Source organism: Cupressus sempervirens, chromosome 5 (assembly GCF_028749045.1).
Source record: "Cupressus sempervirens isolate cs-2001-9-10 chromosome 5, ASM2874904v1, whole genome shotgun sequence".
NCBI lineage: Eukaryota > Viridiplantae > Streptophyta > Pinopsida > Cupressales > Cupressaceae > Cupressus > Cupressus sempervirens.
The window spans coordinates 458,653,366-458,677,194 of NC_143122.1; the positions used below are offsets into that span (position 1 = coordinate 458,653,366).

General features: G+C 31.1%; 1 protein-coding gene across 2 annotated transcripts; it reads left to right on the forward strand.

Annotated features, from left to right (window-relative positions):
* Positions 1 to 937: 937 nt before the first annotated feature.
* On the forward strand, positions 938 to 15,318 carry LOC149556757 (2-oxoglutarate (2OG) and Fe(II)-dependent oxygenase superfamily protein). Of its 2 annotated transcripts, none has more exons than XM_089831274.1 (3): positions 938 to 2,172; positions 13,511 to 13,838; positions 14,745 to 15,318. In XM_089831274.1, the coding sequence occupies exons 1-3, from the start codon at positions 1,619 to 1,621 to the stop codon at positions 15,048 to 15,050; spliced, it is 1,188 nt and encodes a 395-aa protein (XP_089687400.1). In that variant the 5' UTR covers positions 938 to 1,618; the 3' UTR covers positions 15,051 to 15,318. The 2 variants fall into 2 exon arrangements, with proteins under 2 accessions (XP_089687400.1, XP_089687401.1); XM_089831275.1 differs by lacking the exons at positions 13,511 to 13,838; positions 14,745 to 15,318 and adding exons at positions 4,094 to 4,421; positions 5,307 to 5,877 and having other exon boundaries at positions 962 to 2,172.
* Positions 15,319 to 23,829: the final 8,511 nt, after the last annotated feature.

Below are 23,829 nucleotides of genomic sequence, written 5' to 3' on the forward strand. Positions count from 1 at the left end.
TATGCAAAATTTACAGTCTTTTGTTCCATTTATATATTTTAAATTTTTATGTTTTTAGTTTAACTTTGATTATGTAAGTATAAATTTTGAGCTCAAAATTTATGTTTTACAATTTTAATACATGCACTTGATTATGGTTAATTGGTTGGGCACAATTAGTAAGGGTGATTGTATGTTCCTTGATTAAACACCATCCATGAAAGTTTAATTCATCGCAAGTATGATATAAGGAATAGATCCTTTAGTAAAATACTTTTCTTATGTCTCATAAGAATTAATTCTAAGACAAAAATCCTTTCTTATTAGATCTAAAATCATTTACATCTACTAAATTATATCTTGATTAGATGACACCATTACTCAAATGATCATGAAATCAAGTAACAACTTGATCCAATTTAATTTGGCATAAGTTATTGTGTGAACAAAGTGCATCTATGGTCATCAAATATACATTTTGGTTCATCTTGCATATATCTTTACTTAATGCAATTGCCAAAAAAAGTCAATATATCACTTTCTTTGAAATAAATGAGTCACTACATTTATTGACATATTTGATATGTTTGCCTATGAAAATAGGTACAACCTTTTAGTTTTCCAATCACCGCACACTTGGATACTAATTGATATACTTACCTATTTTTAGCTTTACAATACCATTTCTTATGCATGGATACATTTAAGAAGCTCAATAACCCTTTCTCCTTACTCTAACCCCTACTCTCACCCTCGCCTTTCATCCCCATCTTGAAAAATAATTGAGATGACATATCAATTCATAACCCTAAACTAAGCAAAAGGCCCACCCCAACTTCCAACCTTGGACAATAACTGACCTAGCATATCAATTCACAACCCTAAACTAAGCAAGAAGCTCGCCCCCACCTTGCCCCCGCCTGCAACTCCCTATCTTGAACCATATTGACCGTAATTGACCTAGGAGATCAATTCATAACCCTAAACTAAACAAAAGAAGCATCCTAATGCGAAGTGGGAAAGTGAGGGGACAATTTTAAAAACCCAAAATTCCAAGTTCCTACCCCACATGACTTGACAAAACTCACAGTGAAGCGGCGCAGGGAGTCCCCCCATGAGAGGAAACCAGAGGTTGGAGTGGGCCTCAACTCAAAGTCCCGACACCAAATACCCAACAACACATAACCCCATCTGCAAAAACTCCTTGGGCATCTGAATCCCTCAGAATTTAGGGCCTATTCAATTCACATCTCGTTGCCTGTGCCTCCTCGGTTCTCTTCCCTTCCATTCAAGATAAAACTCCTCTGACCCACTTACCCAAAACCTCTGCCTCTGCAACTGCAACTGCAACTGCAATCCTACCATGCTTTTCAGTTCATTACTATTATTTTAACCCCACCTTTATCTCCATCCGAGAGCCCCATTTGGATGGAGCAAAGGAAAGGATATTGTTGTGTTATTAGGGATTCAAACAGAGCAGAGTTATAAGGTCACATCAATTTAGGTCTTTCTCGTATTGCCCGTTTTGTTTTGGTAGCCCTATGGATTGTATTCCCAGGGATTGAAATAAGGTCACATCAATTTAGGAGGGGATTTTTTCTCTGATATTTCGTGTGGGTGTTTCTGTAGATTGACAAAAATGTCTTCCACAGATGTTCAGCACCAGGGGAGTAGTAGTGGTGGGAACGTCAATTGCGGTTCGAGGGCGCCGCCGCCGACGCCCAATCAAGGCGGAAATAGTTCCGCCATTGTTAACAGCGATGCTTTTTCAGCGTTTTTGGAGAGATCGCTGGGGATTGCCAATTTGGTTTTGCCCGAATCGCCCACAAAACCGGCCGTGACGATGCGCGATCTTCCTGTCGTTGATATGTGCAGAGAAAGGGATGAAGTTGTGAGAATGATGAGGGATTCCGCTAAGGAATTTGGGGCTTTTCAGGTAGTCAATCATGGAATCTGTTGGGAAACCGTGGAGAGGGCGGAGGAGGAATGTAAAGGGCTGTTTGAGCTTTCGGTGGAAGAAAAGGAGGGGATTTGCAGGAACTTTCATGGCGGATTAGGATCAGATTCGGCCTTTGGTTATGATGAGGATGCGAGCACTTCCATGCGCCAGGAATCGTTCTGGCTTCAGAAAGATGCAGAGAAAATGGAGGAGTTTCTCAGAAATGTCTGGCCCCATGGCTGTGTCAGCTTCAGGTAAATTTTTTTGTCAACTGTTCATGCTTTTTCAAAAATTATAAGAGGTTTCGAATTTTGAAAAAAGTTTTGATCTTGGTATTTTTACCCCCAAAATAAAAATCAAAGCTTTAGTACGGCGGCAAATCTTTCTTTCTATGCAGTTACATTACGCCTTTTTCTTTCTCAAGGCTATATGTTTTCTTTGCTAAAATTAAAAATAGGTCAATGGGTCCTTGGTCTACTCGTGAAGTTGAATGGCTTACAAATAGTCCACCAAAGATCAAGTCTCGCTGAGTGCAAAGCTTCTGACATCATAAGGAATGAGGCCGAGATCTCATAAAAAAAAATTAAAAATTAAAAATTAAAAACACATTGAAGTGGTTAGATTATGTATATTATGTGCAGGATTGAAGTGGCTTGATGATATTATAAGTGTTTGAGTTCTTTTAGAAAGTTGGTAGGTGAAGCATGGAAAAGTGAAAGAATGATTAACACATATTTTATATAGAGATAGAGAGGTGTGAGTACATGACCTCTGATTTTAATATAAAGGTGAGGATAATGCTATAATTCTATAATGCCTATAGAGAATGTAGGCTTGATTTCTTTCACATCATTTTTATAATTTATAATTGTTTATGTTCTAGGTTGGTTTTTAAATATATTTTGGTTTGAGAACTTCACTTATCTATGAAGTTAGATATCATCATACTTATTAGGTGTTCTAGTATTTTTTTAAACCATATTTTAATCTATCGAAAATCAAAGGATTGATAAGTTAAGGATTTGAGAAATTGTCTATTTTAAGATATATAATGGATCTTGATTCTTGACTATTGCTTGATTTTATTTTAACTAATTTAGAATTTCAGCATATCAATCATTTTAATATAAAAAATAATTTTTGTTTGAAGATTTCAATCAAATAAAAAACTAAATAATACCTAGTTTTTCTAACATATTTGTAAAAAAAAATATTATTCGGATTAAAATTTTATGCAAGATTTTTACGTAGAGACCTTTCACTTTAGTGAAATTTTTATTTTATAAAGATTAATTACAAATGAATAATAATTGTTTGATGTTTAATGATTTTTCTTTACATAATTTCAATCAGAAGTATTGATGGTAAGAGATTGGTAGTCCCAATTAGTTTGAGGAGGATATATCTCATGGTATGAAGAAATTTTACACCATAAAACCATAAACGAGCTCTTATAAATCAAGATTATACAAACCAAGATTATAATACATAAAATGAAGATCAAACTTACAACTAACAGAACAGAGGATGGAAAAAAAGAACAACCAAAGAGTCTGTCATCCACCTTCACCTCCCACTTACAAAATCCTCCTGTCTAGATAGGAGTTGGCTATATTCTAGAACAGAATGTACTAAAAGTTAATTTATTTTCTTTCAGATCTCTACAAACATGGCGATCTTTTTTCAAAATTTTTGCTATTTTCGATTATAAAACATACAGAAGATAAAAACAAATACTGAAATTTTCAACAACATGTATCGTATTTTTTATTTTTCAATTTTTATCAAGGCAATATGTGGTAGACACAGATTACACAAAACAATCAGGACGGTTTCTGCCGACTATTCAGCTTTTGAATATAATTAGTTTCTGTACCCGTCCTTTTAACTTTCAAACTCAGACCGTATTCCACATAAAAGTTAGAGAATTGCTTGATTGGGCATGACAATCGGAAACAAATTTGTACGGAGCGTAGCAATTCATGATTTTCCGGACCCGAGGGGCCACTTTATGACGTCAATTCACTGATTACAAGGAACCCACATGAAAAAACTCGACAGGATTAGGATTGTACGGTGTGAAATGTAAATTGGGTGTTGTTCAAAATGAAATTTTTATTGCTGAAAATAGTGTGAAAATGTCATATAACTGACCCCTTGAATCTTTGATTTCAGCGTTGCAATGGGGGAGTACTGTGCGGCAATGGAGAGAGTTGCAGGGGAAATTGTGGATCTTTTACTGGAGGGGCTGGGCAACTGGCTTGACCGGTCGAGTTTCACGGCAGAAACAGCATCATACAATGCATCCCTTGTTTGCATCACAGGCCAAAAGGGTATCCCCACATCTCACTCAGCTCGTATAAAGCATTCACATCCATCCATTCTGAGCACGCAGTACCAGAGTAGAGATTCATATGCATTTCTTCTCAACATTGACCGCTCTTGGGTTCGTGTCGTTCCTCACCGTGGAGCTCTCATGGTCACTCTAGGTGATATCCTCAAGGTATGTATGTTTCATCATCCATTTCCATTTCAGCTAAACATTCACGGGTCCGTTTGGGTCCTGGAAGATGACAGGAATTGGCTTTTCCAAAATTCTGGATTTGAAAATTTTTGCGATTGTTTCAAAATTGGCAAAATAAAATTTAGCATACTGGACTTTCAATTTTGCCTCAAACCCACCCACGTTTTCCAACTTCCTACTAGCAAGTAGGAATTGAAAATTTAAAACCTGGTTATGTTTTTTAAGGAGTGTAAAAACAATAGATTGGACAACTTTTTGAAATTTGCCTTCAACTCCAAGCTTACACCTAAAAATGTGTCTTCACATGCATCTTTCGAGTGAAACAAATGGTTTAAGTAAAATTTCAAAAATTAGAATGAAGATTTGCAAAACCTTGATTTGGCTAAACTAAGGTTTGTAGAAATCCCGATTTTTTTAATTCCATGAACCAAACGGATCCTTAGTGGATGATGTTTAAGGGTGGTCGCAACGTAGTAGAGTATGAAAAGGATCCTTTTCACTATTTAACACTTTTAACCTAGGAATTAAGTCTTAGTGTGTGATGTTTAAGCCTTCGGCATTTGCATTACAACAAGACATTCCAATTACTTGACAGGAGTCTCATGTAGTGTGATATTGTGTAATCTTATAAATTATGAAAGAATCAATTTTGATTTTCGATTTTCATATTCATGAAACATTCATTCTCATCAATGGATAAAATTTTCATGCAATGTAATGTGGTAGAGCATAAAAGGATCCATATTCATATCAGCGAGACATTCTCATCAATTGATAGGAGTTTCATGTAGTGTAATATTGTGAACTATAAAAGGACTCATTTTCATATCAAGGAAACTAATACACTACATATATCTAATGCAGGTATGGAGTAATGGAGTGTACAAGAGCGTTATTGGAAGACCAATTGGAGGCGGCAAGGGCGAGGTTGAGGAGGAGGAAGAAGAAGAAGAAGAAGAAGAAGAAGTAGAAGATAGTAAATGTACGTGGATGGCACTACTCTACTCTCCTCCTGCAGAAACCACCATTAGCCCAATAACAGAGCTCATGGATTCACAAGAAAAGAGGCCTAACTACACTTCTTTCCCCTTGAAAGATTATGCATCTCGCCTGCAAAAGCAAAGATTTATGTTTAAGGACCCGCTGGATCGTTACAAAATCAAGTGAACTTGGTCTGCCATTGTTTGCTTGATCAATTCTTGCTGGTTTTTTTCGCTGTTTCTGAATATACAGAAAATTTATCTTAGGCTCTGGATGTAAGCTTTTTCAACACCGAAGGGCCATAATTTACGTAGTTCAGTTTTATCTCTTGTCCAGAGACTGAAATATAATATTTCATCTGTTTGAGTATTTAATTTGCATCTTTGTGTTCGTTTGTATAGATTTTATTGCTGTAAACAGACATTTCATTACATTTACAAGTTTTCATTTAGTATCCTGCGTAATCCGTTTTCTATGTAGACTATCCATTTTTTTCCTTCTTCGGACTTGGACTTTGTGGAAGTTTGTGTTTATGTTTGGTTGTAAAACTTCAACATTTTGTTTGAAGTTACTTAAACAAAATTATTTACTATAAATAATAAATAAATGGAAAAGTAGTTCACCATTTATATACTTTATTTAGGTTAAGTATTTGTGGTATTATAAAATTAAAAAGTTCCATATGCAACTATATCTTAAAATATTTAATCATTTTATTATAGCACACGTCTTTACAAAAGATATTAGATTTTTATTATAATGGTAAAATCTAGAATCATGTTAGATTCTACAATTTAAAAAGATGAGCATTTATTTAGAATCCTCTTAGACTCTACAATTCAAAAATATGAGTAATTATTTAAAAAATTGTATAACGTTAAGTAATTTCAAGAAACATTAATTATGCCGAGAGGCATATACAATGGCAGCAACGAATATTCCAAGGAATAATCCGTGTAAGGAAAAAAGATTTGGTGAGAGTTACAAACGAAATTAAAATATGGAATGCCATTTGGCAATCAAAAAGATTTGGTGAGAGTTACAAATGAAAGTAAAATATGGAATGCCATTTGGCAATCAAAAAGATTTGGTGAGAGTTACAAATGAAATAATAGGCCCGAAAAAGTAGGACCCGAAAAAGTAGGGCTTGAAAAAATAGGGGCGAAATAATTTTAATATGATTCTTTTTTGTTAAATATAATTTTGCATGCACATTCATACTTGTTTTTTGTGGGGAGTGGGGGAATTTGAAACAAATTCGTGGAATGTGAAGAGATGTCTGTTGGAGGATATGAGGAGCCTCTCAGAAGTTATAAAACCAAGGCTCACCATTTCATTTTCATTTTATGTTTTTGTAAGAAGGAAGAGGTGGAGGTTATTGAAGGATTAGATTGGAGTTTTTGAATAGGAGTAGATTGAAGTTTTGGAATAACATTTTTGTAGGTGAAATTTCTATTTTTTATTTACATTTTCATTTAGATTTAGATGTAAATGTAAATTGAAATTCAAAATTAGTTATAATATTCTACTTTGATTTAGATTTCAATTTTAATCAATTTCATTTAAATTTAGAATTCTGTTCATAACTATTTAGGCTTGCATTTAATAGTTTAGTTTTGCATGTTTGATTTAGATTTAGATTTGTATTCAAAATCTATTTGATTTATATATTTTATAATACTTCTCATTTACATATTTTAAAAGTGCATGTTTCAAATTAGTTTTATATTTGCATGTTTCATATTAGTTTTAGATTTTCATATTTCAAAATAGTTTTGGTTTGCATGTTTTAGATTTGAATGTTTCACAATAGTTTTACATTTGCATGTTTCTAAGTATTTATATTTTCATATTTCAAAACATAATTTTATCATTAATCTGGATGAGAATGCCACCATATCAATACAATTTATAGTTTATTAAAGTTAATGATTTATTTAAAGTAGATAAATCATATATTTAGTATATATTTTAACATTATTGAATTATAAAATAAAATAAAATTTTTAAAATAATAGCTAGCTAAAATAATATTAAGCCAAATGGATGCTGAAATAATAGAACTTGAAAAAATAAGGCCAAAAAAATAGAATGCAAGAAAATAAGGCTGAAATAACTTAATTAAAATTTTAAATATAAAACATTTTCTTTTTGTTAAATATATTTTTGCATGCACATTCATGCTTATTTTTTGTGAAGAGTGGGGGAATTTGAAACAAATTCATGGAATGTCAAAAGACATCTATTGGGAGATATGAGGATTCTCTCATAAATTATAAAACAAATGCTCCTCATTTCATTTTCATTTTGTGTTTTTGCAGAGAAGAAGAGATGGAGATTATTGGAGCAATTAGAGTTTTTTAACAGGAGTAGATTAAAGTTTCATATAGTTTAGCCTTGTATGTTTGATTTAGATTTAGGATTCAAAAACTTTTTGATTTAGATATTTGATAATACATTTCTTTTGCAGATTTTTAATGTGCATGTTTCAATTTAGTTTTACATTTGCATGTTTTACATTAGTTTTAGATTTGCATATTTCAAAATATTTTTGGTTTCCATGTTTGGATTTGTATGTTTCATAATAGTTTTATATTTGCATGTTTCAAAATATTTATATTTTTAATGTTTCATAATTAAATTTAATCGTTGATGCGGACAAGAAGTTCACCTTATCAATAAAATTTGTATTTTATTAAAGTTGGTGATTAATTTAAAATGAACGAATCATATATTTAGTTTATATTGTCATTATTTAATTAGATTATATATGTGGCTACTAAATATATTAATTAAGAAAGAAAATCATAAGTCTAAATAGATTCCTTAATGATAGGGAGATTTATTGATTACAATTCTTAATCATTGCAATAAAAATTACATTAGCATTATTAAAAATTCAACAATATATAATGTTCTCACATCATCATGGAAAAATAATTAGAGTTAGAATTAGAGTTAGAGTTAGAATTAGAGTTAGAATTAGAATTAGAGTTAGAGTTAGAATTGGAGTTAGAATTAGAATTAGAGTTAGAGTTAGAATTAGAATTAGAATTAGAATTAGAATTAGAGTTAGAGTTAGAATTAGAATTAGAGTTAAGAGTTAGAATTAGAGTTAGAGTTAGGGTTCAAGTTAGAGTTAGAGTTAAAGTTAGAGATAGAATTGTGATCAGGGTTAAATTAGGGTTAGGGTTAGAATTAGAGTTAAATTAGGGTTAAATTAGGGTTAGGGTTAGAATGATATGGAGATTTATTGATTACAATTCTTAATCATTGCAATAAAAATTGCATTAGCATTATTAAAAATTCAACAATATATAATGTTCTCACATCATCATGGAGAAATAGTTAGAGTTAGAGTCAGAGTTAGAGTTAGAGTTAGAGTTAGAATTAGAGTTAGGGTTAGAATTAGAATTAGAATTAGAATTAGAGTTAGAGTTAGAGTTAGAGTTAGAATTAGAATTAGAATTAGAATTAGAATTAGAGTCAGAGTTAGAGTTAGAATTAGAATTAGACTTAGAGTTAGAGTTAGAATTAGAGTTAGAGTTAGGGTTCAAGTTAGAGTTAGAGTTAAAGTTAGAGATAGAATTGTGATCAGGGTTAGATTAGGGTTAGGGTTAGAATTAGAGTTAGGGTTAGAGTTAGAATTAGAATTAAAATTAGAATTAGATTTAGAATTAGAGTTAGAGTTAGAATTAGAGTTAGAGTTAGGGTTCAAGTTAGAGTTAGAGTTGAAGTTAGAGATAGAATTGTGATCAGGGTTAGATTAGGGTTAGGGTCAAAGTTACCTTATTAGATTTAGGGTTAGGGTAAGAGTCAGGGCTAGGATTAGGATTAGAATTAGGGTTAGTGTTAGAGTTAGAGTTATATATAGTTTTAGGGTTAGGATTAGGGGTAGGTTTATAGTCAAAGTTAGGGTGAGGGTTAATATTGGGGTTAGGGTTACAAAAAGTGTCAAAGTTAGAGTTAGGGTTAGAATTAGAGGTAGGGTTAGAATCAGGGATAAAGTTAGAGTTGGAGTTAGGGTTAGAGTTAGAGTTAGAGTTAGATTTAGGGTAAGAATCAGGGTTAGGATTAGAATTAGCATTAGAGTTAGAGCTAGGGTTAGAATTAGGGTTAGGGTTAGGGTTAGGGTTAGGGTAAGAATTAGTTTTAGATTTTGCATATTTGAAAATACTTTTGGTTTCCATGTTTAGATTTGTATGTTTCATAATAGTTTTATATTTGCATGTTTCAAAATATTTATATTTTTTAATGTTTCATAATTAAATTTAATCGTTGATGCGGACAAGAAGTTCACTTTATCAATAAAATTTGTATTTTATTAAAGTTAGTGATTAATTTAAAATAAATGAATCATATATTTAGTTTATATTGTCATTATTTAATTAGATTATATATGTGGCTACTAAATATATTAATTAAGAAAGAAAATCATAAGTCTAAATAGATTCCTTAATGATAGGGAGATTTATTGATTACAATTCTTAATCATTGCAATAAAAATTACATTAGCATTATTAAAAATTCAACAATATATAATGTTCTCACATCATCATGGAGAAATAATTAGAGTTAGAATTAGAGTTAGAGTTAGAATTAGAGTTAGAGTTAGAATTAGAATTAGAGTTAGAGTTAGAATTAGAGTTAGAGTTAGAGTTAGAATTAGAATTAGAGTTAGAATTAGAGTTAGAATTAGAATTAGAGTTAGAATTAGAGTTAGAATTAGAATTAGAGTTAGATTTAGAATTAGAATTAGAGTTAGAGTTAGAATTAGAATTAGAATTAGAGTTAGAGTTAGAGTTAGAGTTAGAGTTAGAGTTAGAATTAGAATTAGAGTTAGAGTTAAAGTTAGAGATAGAATTGTGATCAGGGTTAAATTAGGGTTAGGGTTAGAATTAGAGTTAAATTAGGGTTAAATTAGGTTAGGGTTAGAATGATAGGGAGATTTATTGATTACAATTCTTAATCATTGCAATAAAAATTGCATTAGCATTATTAAAAATTTGACAATATATAATGTTCTCACATCATCATGGAGAAATAATTAGAGTTAGAATTAGAGTTAGAGTTAGAATTAGAGTTAGAGTTAGAGTTAGAATTAGAGTTAGAATTAGAGTTAGAGTTAGAATTAGAGTTAGAGTTAGAGTTAGAATTAGAATTAGAGTTAGGGTTAGAATTAGATTTAGAATTAGAATTAGAATTAGAGTTAGAGTTAGAGTTAGAGTTAGAGTTAGAGTTAGAATTAGAGTTAGAATTAGAGTTAGAGTTAGAATTAGAGTTAGAATTAGAATTAGAATTAGAATTAGAGTTAAAATTAGAATTAGAATTAGAGTTAGAGTTAGAATTAGAGTTAGAGTTAGGGTTCAAGTTAGAGTTAAAGTTAGAGATAGAATTGTGATCAGGGTTAGATTAGGGTTAGGGTTAGAATTAGAGTTAGGGTTAGAGTTAGAATTAGAATTAGAATTAGAGTTAGAATTAGAGTTAGAATTAGAATTAGAGTTAGAATTAGAATTAGAATTAGAATTAGAATTAGAGTTAGAGTTAGAGTTTGAGTTAGAGTTAGAATTAGAATTAGAATTAGAGTTAGAGTTAGAATTAGAGTTAGAGTTAGAAATAGAATTAGAGTTAGAGTTAGAATTAGAGTTAGAGTTAGGGTTCAAGTTAGAGTTAGAGTTAAAGTTAGAGATAGAATTGTGATCAGGGTTAGATTAGGGTTAGGGTTAAAGTTACCTTATTAGATTTAGGGTTAGGGTAAGAGTTAGGGCTAGGATTAGGATTAGAATTAGGGTTAGTGTTAGAGCTAGAGTTATATATAGTTTTAGGGCTAGGATTAGGGGTAGGTTTATAGTCAAAGTTAGGGTGAGGGTTAATATTGGGGTTAGGGTTACAAAAAGGGTCAAAGTTAGAGTTAGGGTTAGAATTAGAGGTAGGGTTAGAATCAGGGATAAAGTTAGAGTTGGAGTTAGGGTTAGAGTTAGAGTTAGAGTTAGATTTAGGGTAAGAATCAGGGTTAGGATTAGAATTAGCATTAGAGTTAGAGCTAGGGTTAGAATTAGGGTTAGGGCTAGGGTTAGGGTTAGGGTAAGAATTAGTTTTAGATTTGCATATTTGAAAATACTTTTGGTTTCCATGTTTAGATTTGGATGTTTCATAATAGTTTTATATTTGCATGTTTCAAAATATTTATATTTTTAATATTTCATAATTAAATTTAATCGTTGATGCGGACAAGAAGTTCACCTTATCAATAAAATTTGTATTTTATTAAAGTTAGTGATTAATTTAAAATAAACGAATCATATATTTAGTTTATATTGTCATTATTTAATTAGATTATATATGTGTCTACTAAATATATTAATTAAGAAAGAAAATCACAAGTCTAAATAGATTCCTTAATGATAGGGAGATTTATTGATTACAATTCTTAATCATTGCAATAAAAATTGCATTAGCATTATTAAAAATTCAACAATATATAATGTTCTCACATCATCATGGAGAAATAATTAGAGTTAGAATTAGAGTTAGAGTTAGAATTAGAGTTAGAGTTAGAGTTAGAATTAGAGTTAGAGTTAGAATTAGAGTTAGAATTAGAATTAGAGTTAGAGTTAGAGTTAGAGTTAGAATTAGAGTTAGAGTTAGAGTTAGAATTAGAATTAGAGTTAGGGTTAGAATTAGAATTAGAATTAGAATTAGATTTAGAATTAGAGTTAGAATTAGAATTAGAGTTAGAATTAGAGTTAGACTTATAATTAGAGTTAGAGTTAGAATTAGAATTAGAGTTAGAATTAGAATTAGAATTAGAATTAGAATTAGAATTAGAGTTAGAGTTAGAATTAGAATTAGAGTTAGAGTTAGAATTAGAGTTAGAGTTAGGGTTCAAGTTAGAGTTAGAGTTAAAGTTAGAGATAGAATTGTGATCAGGGTTAAATTAGGGTTAGGGTTAGAATTAGAGTTAAATTAGGGTTAAATTAGGGTTAGGGTTAGAATGATAGGGAGATTTATTGATTACAATTCTTAATCACTGCAATAAAAATTGCATTAGCATTATTAAAAATTCAACAATATATAATGTTCTCACATCATCATGGAGAAATAATTAGAGTTAGAATTAGAGTTAGAGTTAGAATTAGAGTTAGAGTTAGAGTTAGAATTAGAGTTAGAGTTAGAGTTAGAGTTAGAATTAGCGTTAGAGTTAGAGTTAGAATTAGAATTAGAGTTAGGGTTAGAATTAGAATTAGAATTAGAATTAGAATTAGAATTAGAATTAGAATTAGAGTTAGAATTAGAATTAGAGTTAGAATTAGAGTTAGAGTTAGAGTTAGAATTAGAATTAGAGTTAGAATTAGAATTAGAATTAGAATTAGAGTTAGAGTTAGAGTTAGAATTAGAATTAGAATTAGAATTAGAATTAGAATTAGAATTAGAGTTAGAGTTAGAATTATAATTAGAGTTAGAGTTAGAATTAGAATTAGAGTTAGAGTTAGAATTAGAGTTAGAGTTAGGGTTCAAGTTAGAGTTAGAGTTAAAGTTAGAGATAGAATTGTGATCAGGGTTAGATTAGGGTTAGGGTTAGAATTAGAGTTAGGGTTAGAATTAGAGTTAGAATTAGAATTAGAGTTAGAAGTAGAATTAGAGTTAGAATTAGAGTTAGAGTTAGAATTAGAATTAGAATTAGAGTTAGATTTAGAATTAGAATTAGAGTTAGAGTTAGAATTAGAGTTAGAGTTAGAGTTCAAGTTAGAGTTAGAGTTAAAGTTAGAGATAGAATTGTGATCAGGGTTAGATTAGGGTTAGGGTTAAAGTTACCTTATTAGATTTATGGTTAGGGTAAGAGTTAGGGCTAGGATTAGGATTAGAATTAGGGTTAGTGTTAGAGTTAGAGTTATATATAGTATTAGGGTTAGGATTAGGGGTAGGTTTATAGTCAAAGTTAGGGTGAGGGTTAATATTGGGGTTAGGGTTAGGGTTAGGATTGTACGGTGTGAAATGTAAATTGGGTGTTGTTCAAAATGAAATTTTTATTGCTGAAAATAGTGTGAAAATGTCATATAACTGACCCCTTGAATCTTTGATTTCAGCGTTGCAATGGGGGAGTACTGTGCGGCAATGGAGAAAGTTGCAGGGGAGATTGCGGATCTTTTACTGGAGGGGCTGGGCAACTGGCTTGACCGGTCGAGTTTCACGGCAGAAACAACATCATACAATGCATCCCTTGTTTGCATCACAGGCCAAAAGGGTATCCCCACATCTCACTCAGCTCGTATAAAGCATTCACATCCATCCATTCTGAGCACGCAGTACCAGAGTAGAGATTCATATGCATTTCTTCTCAACATTGACCGCTCTTGGGTTCGTGTCGTTCCTCACCGTGGAGCTCTCATGGTCACTCTAGGTGATATCCTCAAGGTGTGTATGTTTCATCATCCATTTCCATTTCCATTTCAGCTAAACATTCACTCCCATCAATCTAATCATATAAATTTACTATAGATTTCGGGTCGTTTGGTTCTTGGAAGATGAAAGGAATTGGCTTTTTCAAAATCTGGATTTGAAAATTTTTGCGATTGTTTCAAAATTGGCAAAATAAAATTAGCATACTGGACTTTCAATTTTGCCTCAAACCCACCCACGTTTTCCAATTTCCTACTAGCAAATAGGAATTGAAAATCAAAACCTGGTTATATTTTTTAAGGAGTGTAAAAACAGTAGATTGGACTATTTTTTGAAATGTGCCTTCAACTCCAAGCTTACGCCTAAAAATGTGTCTTCACATGCATCTTCCGAGTGAAACAAATGGTTTAAGTAAAATTTCAAAAATCAGAATGAAGATTTGCAAAACCTTGATTTGGCTAAACTAAGGTTTGTAGAAATCCTGATTTTTTAAATTCCACGAACCAAACGGATCCTTAGTGGATGATGTTTAAGGGTGGTCGCAACGTAGTAGAGTATGAAAAGGATCCTTTTGACTATTTAACACTTTTAACCTATGAATTAAGTCTTAGTGTGTGATGTTTAAGCCTTCGGCATTTGCATTACAACAAGACATTCCAATTACTTGACAGGAGTCTCATATAGTGTGATATTGTGTAATATTGTAAATTATGAAAGAATCAATTTTGATTTTCGATTTTCATATTCATGAAACATTCATTCTCATCAATGGATAAAATTTTCATGCAATGTAATGTGGTAGAGCATAAAAGGATCCATATTCATATCAGCCAGACATTCTCATCAAGTGTAATATTGTGAATTATAAAAGGACTTATTTTCATATCAAGGAAACTGATACACTACATATATCTAATGCAGGTATGGAGTAATGGAGTGTACAAGAGCGTTATTGGAAGACCAATTGGAGGCGGCAAGGGCGAGGTTGAGGAGGAGGAAGAGGAGGAAGAAGAAGAAGAAGAAGAAGAAGAAGATAGTAAATGTACATGGATGGCACTAATCTACTCTCCTCCTGCAGAAACCACAATTAGCCCAATAACAGAGCTCATGGATTCACAAGAAAAGAGGCCAAACTACACTTCTTTCCCCTTGAAAGATTATGCATCTCGCCTGCAAAAGCAAAGATTTATGTTTAAGGACCCGCTGGATCGTTACAAAATCAAGTGAACTTGGTCTGCCATTGTTTGCTTGATCAATTCTTGCTGTTTTTTTTCGCTGTTTCTGAATATACAGAAAATTTATCTTAGGCTCTGGATGTAAGTTTTTTTAACACTGAAGGGCCATAATTTGCATAGTTCAATTTTATCTCTTGTCCAGAGACTGAAATGTAATATTTCATCTGTTTGAGTATTTAATTTGCATCTTTGTGTTCGTTTGTATAGATTTTATTGCTGTAAACAGACATTTCATTACATTTACAAGTTTTCATTTAGTATCCCGCGTAATCCGTTTTCTATGTAGACTATCCATTTTTTTCCTCCTTCGGACTTGGACTTTGCGGAAGTTGTGTTTATGTTTGGTTGTAAAACTTCAACATTTTGTTTGAAGTTACTTAAACAAAATTATTTACTATAAATAATAAATAAATGGAAAAGTAGTTCACCATTTATATACTTTATTTAGTTTAAATATTTGTAGTATTATAAAATTAAAAAGTTCCATATGCGACTATATCTTAAAATATTTAATCATTTTATTATACCACACTTCTTTACAAAAGATATAAGCTTTTTAGTTTAATGGTAAAATCTCGAATCATGTTAGATTCTACAATTAAAAAAGATGAGCATTTATTATGCCGAGAGGCATATACAATGGGAGAAACAATTCCTAGTACAAAAAATATTCCAAGGAATAATTCGTGTAAGGAAAAAAGATTTGGTGAGAGTTACAAACGAAATAATAGCTGGCCGAAATAATAGGAAGCCAAATGGAGGCCGAAATAATAGGCTGAAATAGTAGGCCCAAAATAGTAGGGCCCGAAAAAGTAGGGCTCGAAAAAGTAGGGCTCGAAAAAATAGGGCTTGAAAAAATAGGGGCGAAATAATTTCAATATGATTTTTTTTTTGTTAAATATAATTTTGCATCACATTCATACTTATTTTTTGTGGGGAGTGGGGGAATTTGAAACAAATTCGTGGAATGTGAAGAGACGTCTGTTGGGGGATATGACGAGCCTCTCAGAAATTATAAAACTAAGGTTCATCATTTCATTTTCATTTTATGTTTTTGCAGGAAGGAAGAAGTGGAGGTTATTGGAGGATTAAATTGGAGTTATTGAATTGGAGCAAATTGAAGTTTTGGAGTAACATTTTTGCAGGTGAGATTTCTATTTTTTATTTACATTTCATTTAGATTTAGATGTAGATGTAAATTGAAATTCAAAATTAGTTATAATATTCTACTTTGATTTAGATTTCAATTTTAATTAATTTCATTTAGATTTAGAATTCTGTTCATAACTATTTAGGCTTGCATTTAATAGTTTAGTCTTGCATGTTTGATTTAGATTTAGATTTGTATTCAAAATTTATTTGCTTTATATATTTTATATTACTTTTCATTTACATATTTTAAAAGTGCATGTTTCAAATTACTTTTATATTTGCATGTTTCATATTAGTTTTAGATTTTCATATTTCAAAATAGTTTTGGTTTGCATATTTTAGATTTGAATGTTTCACAATAGTTTTACATTTGCATGTTTCTAAGTATTTATATTTTCATGTTTCAAAGCATAATTTTATCATTAATCTGGATGAGAATGCCACAATATCAATACAATTTATAGTTTATTAAATTTAATGATTTATTTAAAGTAGATAAATCATATATTTAATATATATTTTAACATTATTGAATTATAAAATAAAATAAAATTTTCAAAATAATAGCTAGTCAAAATAATATTTAAGCCAAATGGATGCTGAAATAATAGAACCTGAAAAAATAAAGCCAAAAAAATAGAATGCAAGAAAATAGGGCTGAAATAACTTAATTAAAATTTTAAATATAAAACATTTTATTTTTGTTAAATATATTTTTGCATGCACATTCATGCTTATTTTTTGTGAGGAGTGGGGGAATTTGAAACAAATTCATGGAATGTCAAAAGACATCTATTGGGGGATATGAGGGTTCTCTCATTAATTATAAAACAAATGCTCCTCATTTCATTTTCATTTTGTGTTTTTGCAGGGAGGAAGAGATGGAGATTATTGGAGCAATTAGAGTTTTTTAACAGGAGTAGATTAAAGTTTCATATAGTTTAGCCTTGTATGTTTGATTTAGATTTAGGATTCAAAAACTTTTTGATTTAGATATTTGATAATACATTTTTTTTTAGATTTTTAATGTGCATGTTTCAATTTAGTTTTACATTAGTTTTAGATTTGCATATTTCAAAATACTTTTGGTTTCCATGTTTAGATTTGTATGTTTCATAATAGTTTTATATTTGCATGTTTCAAAATATTTATATTTTTAATGTTTCATAATTAAATTTAATCGTTGATGTGGACAAGAAGGTCACCTTACCAATAAAACTTGTATTTTATTAAAGTTAGTGATTAATTTAAAATAAACGAATCATATATTTAGTTTATATTGTCATTATTTAATTAGATTATATATGTGGCTACTAAATATATTAATTAAGAAAGAAAATCATAAGCCTAAATAGATTCTTTAATGATAGGGAGATTTATTTATTACAATTCTTAATCATTGCAATAAAAATTGCATTAGCATTATTAAAAATTCAACAATATATAATGTTCTCACATCATCATGGAGAAATAATTTTCATAAAATTGACTCTTATATATTCTTTCACACTTTTAACATCATCTCAATTGTTGTGTTGGGACTTATAACTTCCCTTTCATGAATTAATTTTTCCACTATTTGAGTCATTTGTATAAAATATATCCCAAATTTGACCATAGTTATACTCCAAATACTCCAACACTACACCTAAATCTCATACTTCCCTTAACCCTGTCCCTTATTTTAGCGTAACATTTAACCACTTATTAACCCTAACCATAACACTGAGTGTCATATAAATGAAATTGTAAACCTTGGATCCTAACTATAACTCTTACTCTATATATGATTGTACTAATCATTTAGTAAATTATATACCTTAGCCTAACCCTATATGTATAAGTATCTAGAAATAAATTTTTTTTTTATAAGTGATAATATGTATATACACACACCCAGAGAGAGAGAGAGAGAGAGAGAGAGAGCATATATGTAGACAAGAAGGAGCTCATATTATGTTTCATATAGAGGCATGTTTTATGTAGAGAGAGAGAAAAAGAGATTATGAGGTCTATCTAGAGAGTAGGCACAAAGAGAGTTAGGGTTAGGGTTAGATTTAAAATTAGAGTTAGAGTTGGGATTAGGGTTAGGGTTAGAATTAGGGTTAGAAATATAGTTAGGATTAGAGATAGAGTTAGGGTTAGGGTAAGGGTAAGAATTAGGGCGAGGGTTAGAATTAGGGTTACAAATATAGTTAGGGCTAGGGTTAGGGTTAGAATAAGAGTTAGGGTTAGGGTTAGAGATAGAGTTAGAATTAGAGTTAGAATAAGGGTTGGAGTTAGAGTTAGAGTTAGAGTTAGGGTTATATTTAGGGTTAGAATTAAGGTTAAGATTAGAATTAGTGTTAGAGTTAGGGTTATGGTTAGTGTTAGGGTTATAGTTAGGGTTAGAGCTAGAATTGGGGTTAGGGTTAGAATTAGGGTTAGAGTTAGGGTTATATAGGTTCGGGTTAAGATTAGGGGTAGAATTAGAGTTACAATTAGAGTTAGAGTTAGAATTAGGGTTAGGGTTAGAATTAGGGTTACAAATATAATTAGGGTTACAGATTGAGTTAGAGCTAGAGTTAGGGTAAGGGTAATAATTAGGGTTAGGGCTAGAATTAGGGTTACAAATAAAGTTAGGGTTAGGGTTAGGGTTAGATTTAGAGGTAAGATTTGAGCTAGATTTAGAGATAGAATTAGAATTAGAACAAGAGTTGGAGTTAGAGGTAGGGTTAGAATTAGGGCTAGGATTATGGTTAGCATAAGAGTTATGGTTAGAGTTAGGGTTAGCATTAGGGTTAGGGTTATAATTAGGGTAAGTTTTAGTGTTAGTGTTAGTGTTCGTGTTAGGTTATAATTGGGACTAGAATTGAGTCTAGGGTTAGGGTTAGGGTTAGGGTTAGGGTTAGAATTAGAGTTAGAGTTAGGGATCAAGTTAGAGTTAAAGTTGGAGATAGAGTTGGGGTTGGGGTTAGCGTTAGAGTTAGGGATCATCATGGAGAAATAATTTTCATCAAATTGACTCTTATATATTCTTTCACACTTTTAACATCATCTCAATTGTTGTGTTGGGACTTATAACTTCCCTTTCATGAATTAATTTTTCCACTATTTGAGTCATTTGTATAACATATATCCCAAATTTGACAATAGTTGTACTCCAAATACTCCAACACTACACCTAAATCTCATACTTCCCTTAACCCTGTCCCTTATTTTAGTGTAACATTTAACCACTTATTAACCCTAACCATAACACTAAGTGTCATATAAATGAAATTGTAAACCTTGGATCCTAACTATAACTCTTACTCTATATATGATTGTACTAATCATTTAGTAAATTATATACCTTAGCCTAACCTTATATGTACAAGTATCTAGAAATAATATTTCTTTTTATAAGTGATAATATGTATATACACACACCCAAAGAGAGAGAGAGAGAGAGAGAGAGAGAGAGAGAGAGAGAGAGAGAGAGAGAGAGAGAGAGAGAGAGAGAGAGAGAGAGCATATATGTAGACAAGAAGGAGCTCATATTATGTTTCTTATAGAGGCATGTTTTATGTAGAGAGAGAGAGAGAGAAAAAGAGATTATGAGGTGTATCTAGAGAGTAGGCACAAAGAGAGTTAGGGTTAGGGTTAGGTTTAAAATTAGAGTTAGAGTTGGGATTAGGGTTAGGGTTAGAATTAGGGTTAGAAATATAGTTAGGATTAGAGATAGAGTTAGGGTTAGGGTAAGGGTAAGAATTAGGGTGAGGATTAGAATTAGGGTTACAAATATAGTTAGGGTTAGTGTTAGGGTTAGAATAAGAGTTAGGGTTAGGGTTAGAGATAGAGTTAGAATTAGAGTTAGAATAAGGGTTGGAGTTAGAGTTAGAGTTAGAGTTAGGGTTATATTTAGGGTTAGAATTAAGGTTAGGATTAGAATTAGTGTTAGAGTTAGGGTTATGGTTAGTGTTAGGGTTATGGTTAGGGTTAGCATTAGGGTTAGGGTTAGTGTTAGGGTTATGGTTAGGATTAGCATTAGGGTTAGGGTTACAATTAGAGTAAGAGTTAAAATTAGAGGTACTGTTAGTGTTAGTGTTAGTGTTAGTATAAGAGTTAGAGTTAGAATTAGAGTTAGAGTTAGGGTTCAAGTTAGAGTTAGAGTTAAAGTTAGAGATCGAATTGTGATCAAGGTTAGATTAGGGTTAGGGTTAAAGTTACCTTATTAGATTTAGGGTTAGGGTAAGAGTTAGGGCTAGGATTAGGATTAGAATTAGGGTTAGTGTTAGAGTTAGGGCTAGGATTAGGATTAGAATTAGGGTTAGTGTTAGAGTTAGAGTTATATATAGTGTTAGGGTTAGGATTAGGGGTAGGTTTATAGTCAAAGTTAGGGTGAGGGTTAATATTGGGGTTAGGGTTACAAAAAGAGTCAAAGTTAGAGGTAGGGTTAGAATTAGGGGTAGGGTTAGAATCAGGGATAAAGTTAGAGTTGGAGTTAGGGTTAGAGTTAGAGTTAGAGTTAGAGTTAGATTTAGGGTAAGAATTAGGGTTAGGATTAGAATTAGCATTAGAGTTAGAGCTAGGGTTAGAATTAGGGGTAGGGTTAGGGTAAGAATTAGAGTTAGAGTTATAGTTAGGGTTAGAGTTAGGAATAGAGTTATAGTTAGGGTTAGAATTAGGTTAGGGTTGGAGCTAGAATTGGGGTTAGGGTTAGAATTAGGGTTAGAGTTAGGGTTATATAGGTTTGGGTTAAGATTAGGGGTAGAATTAGAGTTACAATTAGAGTTAGAGTTAGAATTAGGGTTACAAATATAATTAGGGTTACAGATTGAGTTAGAGCTAGAGTTAGGGTAAGGGTAATAATTAGGGTTAGGGCTAGAATTAGGGTTACAAATAAAGTTAGGGTTAGGGTTAGGGTTAGATTTAAAGGTAGGATTTGGGCTAGATTTAGAGATAGAATTAGAATTAGAACAAGAGTTGGAGTTAGAGGTAGGGTTAGAATTAGGGCTAGGATTATGGTTAGCATAAGGGTTATGGTTAGAGTTAGGGTTAGCATTAGGGTTAGGGTTATAATTAGTGTTAGTTTTAGTTTTAGTGTTAGTGTTAGTGTTAGGGTTATAATTGGGGCTAGAATTGAGGCTAGGGTTAGGGTTAGGGTTAGGGTTAGAATTAGAGTTAGAGTTAGGGATCAAGGTAGAGTTAAAGTTGGAGATAGAGTTGGGGTTAGGGTTAGATTTAGGGTTAGGGCTGGAGTTAGGGTTAGATTTAGGGTTAGATTTAGGTTTAGAGTTAGAGTTAGGGTTAGAATTAGGATTGGGTTTACGATTAGAATTAGGGTTAGGATTAGAGTTAGAGTTACATATAGTGTTAAGGTTAGTATTAGCATTATATATAGTGTTAGGATTAGGATTATGAGTATGATTAGGGTTAGAGTTAGTGTTAGAGTTAGGGTTAGTGTTAGGGTTACAATTAGAGTTAGAGTTATAATTATAGTGAGGGTTAGAGTTAGAGTTAGAGTTAGGGTTGGAATTAGGGGTAGGGGTAGGGTTAGGGTTAGAGATAGAGTTGGAGTTAGAGTTAGGGTTAGAGTTGGAATATGGGTTTAAATTAGGGTTAGATTTAGAGTTAGAAGTAGAGTTAGGATTAGAGTTATAGTAAGGCTTAGGGTTAGGGCTAGAATTAGGGTTAGGGTTAGAATTAGCATTAGATTTAGGATTATAAATGGTTAAGGTTAGGGTTAGGGGGAGAATTAAAGTTAGAGATAGAGTTAGAGTTAGAGTTAGGGTTAGGGTTAAACTTAGATATATATACTTATATATACTCTTATATATATATATATATATATATATAAAAACAAATAAATCGATACTAATTTTATCAAAAATAAAAAATTAGAATATATATATATATATAATATTAAAATTATTATCATATCTTCCATATCCGCGGCGACTGCTACTAGCTTTTATATATATATATATATATATATATATATATATATATATATATATATATATATATATATAATGCCGAGAGTCATCCTTCTCGAGGCACCTATTTTAATTCAAATCGTATCCAACACAAAAAAAAATCATTATGATTTAAATTAAAATAGGTGCCTCGAGAAGGATGACTCTCGACATTATATATATATATATATATATATATATATATATATATATATATATATATATATAAGTATATATATATATATATATATATATATATATATAAGTATATATAAGCTAGTTTAGAGTCCCATAGACTCTACAACTCGAAAATATGAGTACTTATTTAAAAAATAGTATAATGTTAAGTAATTTCCAGAATAATTAATTAATTAAAATGATCATAAGCAAAAAAAATTGATATTAGGAGATGAAATATTAAGGATTTAAATACTTGGTTTATAAAGTAAAAATAAAGATGAGCAATGTAGTAATGAAATGTTAAGGAACAAGGTACTTATTTTATAGAGTAAAGATGAAAATGATTTGATGTTATGTGTAATGCAAGAAAGTACATAATTTAAATTTTAGGCATACTTAATATTTGATTTGCAATCTTGATATGATATAGCTTGGAATTAGATTTGCTAAAGCCTTTGCTCTTTGTTGATTATTGAGAATGAATAATTTAAAAAAATGTTTATGGAAGATTGCAAGTTTTAGTAAGCCAACCTTTTAATAGAACCAATTTTGTGCTTTTGACAAAGAACTATACATAGTGGGTAAGCATGCAAACGATAAGATATTGTTTGTAATGTAGTATTTTGATTTATTTTAGCACTCTAAACAAAAGTATTCTTAAAACATGATACTCTGTGTAAGGTGTAGGAATTTTTATAGATGAACATTAACAAGTTGTTACCCTGATAATTTACCCAAGAAGTTAAAAGAAATTTTAGTTTAGGAGTGAGAATAAATTTAAAATGCAAAAACCTTCTCTCTCCCCATACTAAAACCTTCTCTTGCCAAACAAGCTTGTCACAAAAAATCCAAAATAAAGAATAATCAAAAGGAAGTTAGTGCTAAAACTTGAATAGAGTGATATATAACTAGGAATGCTCAAGGAATCCATTCCATGGTAAAAAGTTATCCCTACGTAGAATAGGGTCTTATACAAATAGAACAAAGCAGTTGTTGCTATAGTCACATTCAATTGTTACTATTGATATTTAACATCATAGTTTAGTATAAAAATATGATATTAGTGGGTAAAAATTTCTTTCCTAGCAAAAGTATGAACGAGAATTCCTTACCCCTTGAGGTTATTATGTGACAACCACAATTTGTAGGCATTTTTGGATTTTCCATTAAAGAGGGATAAAGATCCATTCATAATTAAGGATGAAGAAGAAGATGCCTTAAAACCCAATATGGTTGGGCAAATTATTATGATTGTCTCATATATATATATATAGTAGAAGAGGTTGGGTTGTTAAGCCTATTTAAACTATCCAATGTCCATTTACAAAACTAAATTGTCTTAAGATCTTACAGATTTCAAATAGTAATACAAAGAAAGTAATCTTTGATTCTAAATCTTAGATGTGCAAAAAGAGCTTCTACTAACATCAAAGATAGAGTGAAAATCAGAATGGACCTAAAATAGAGCAAATTGAACATCCATGCTACGTGAGCATTTAG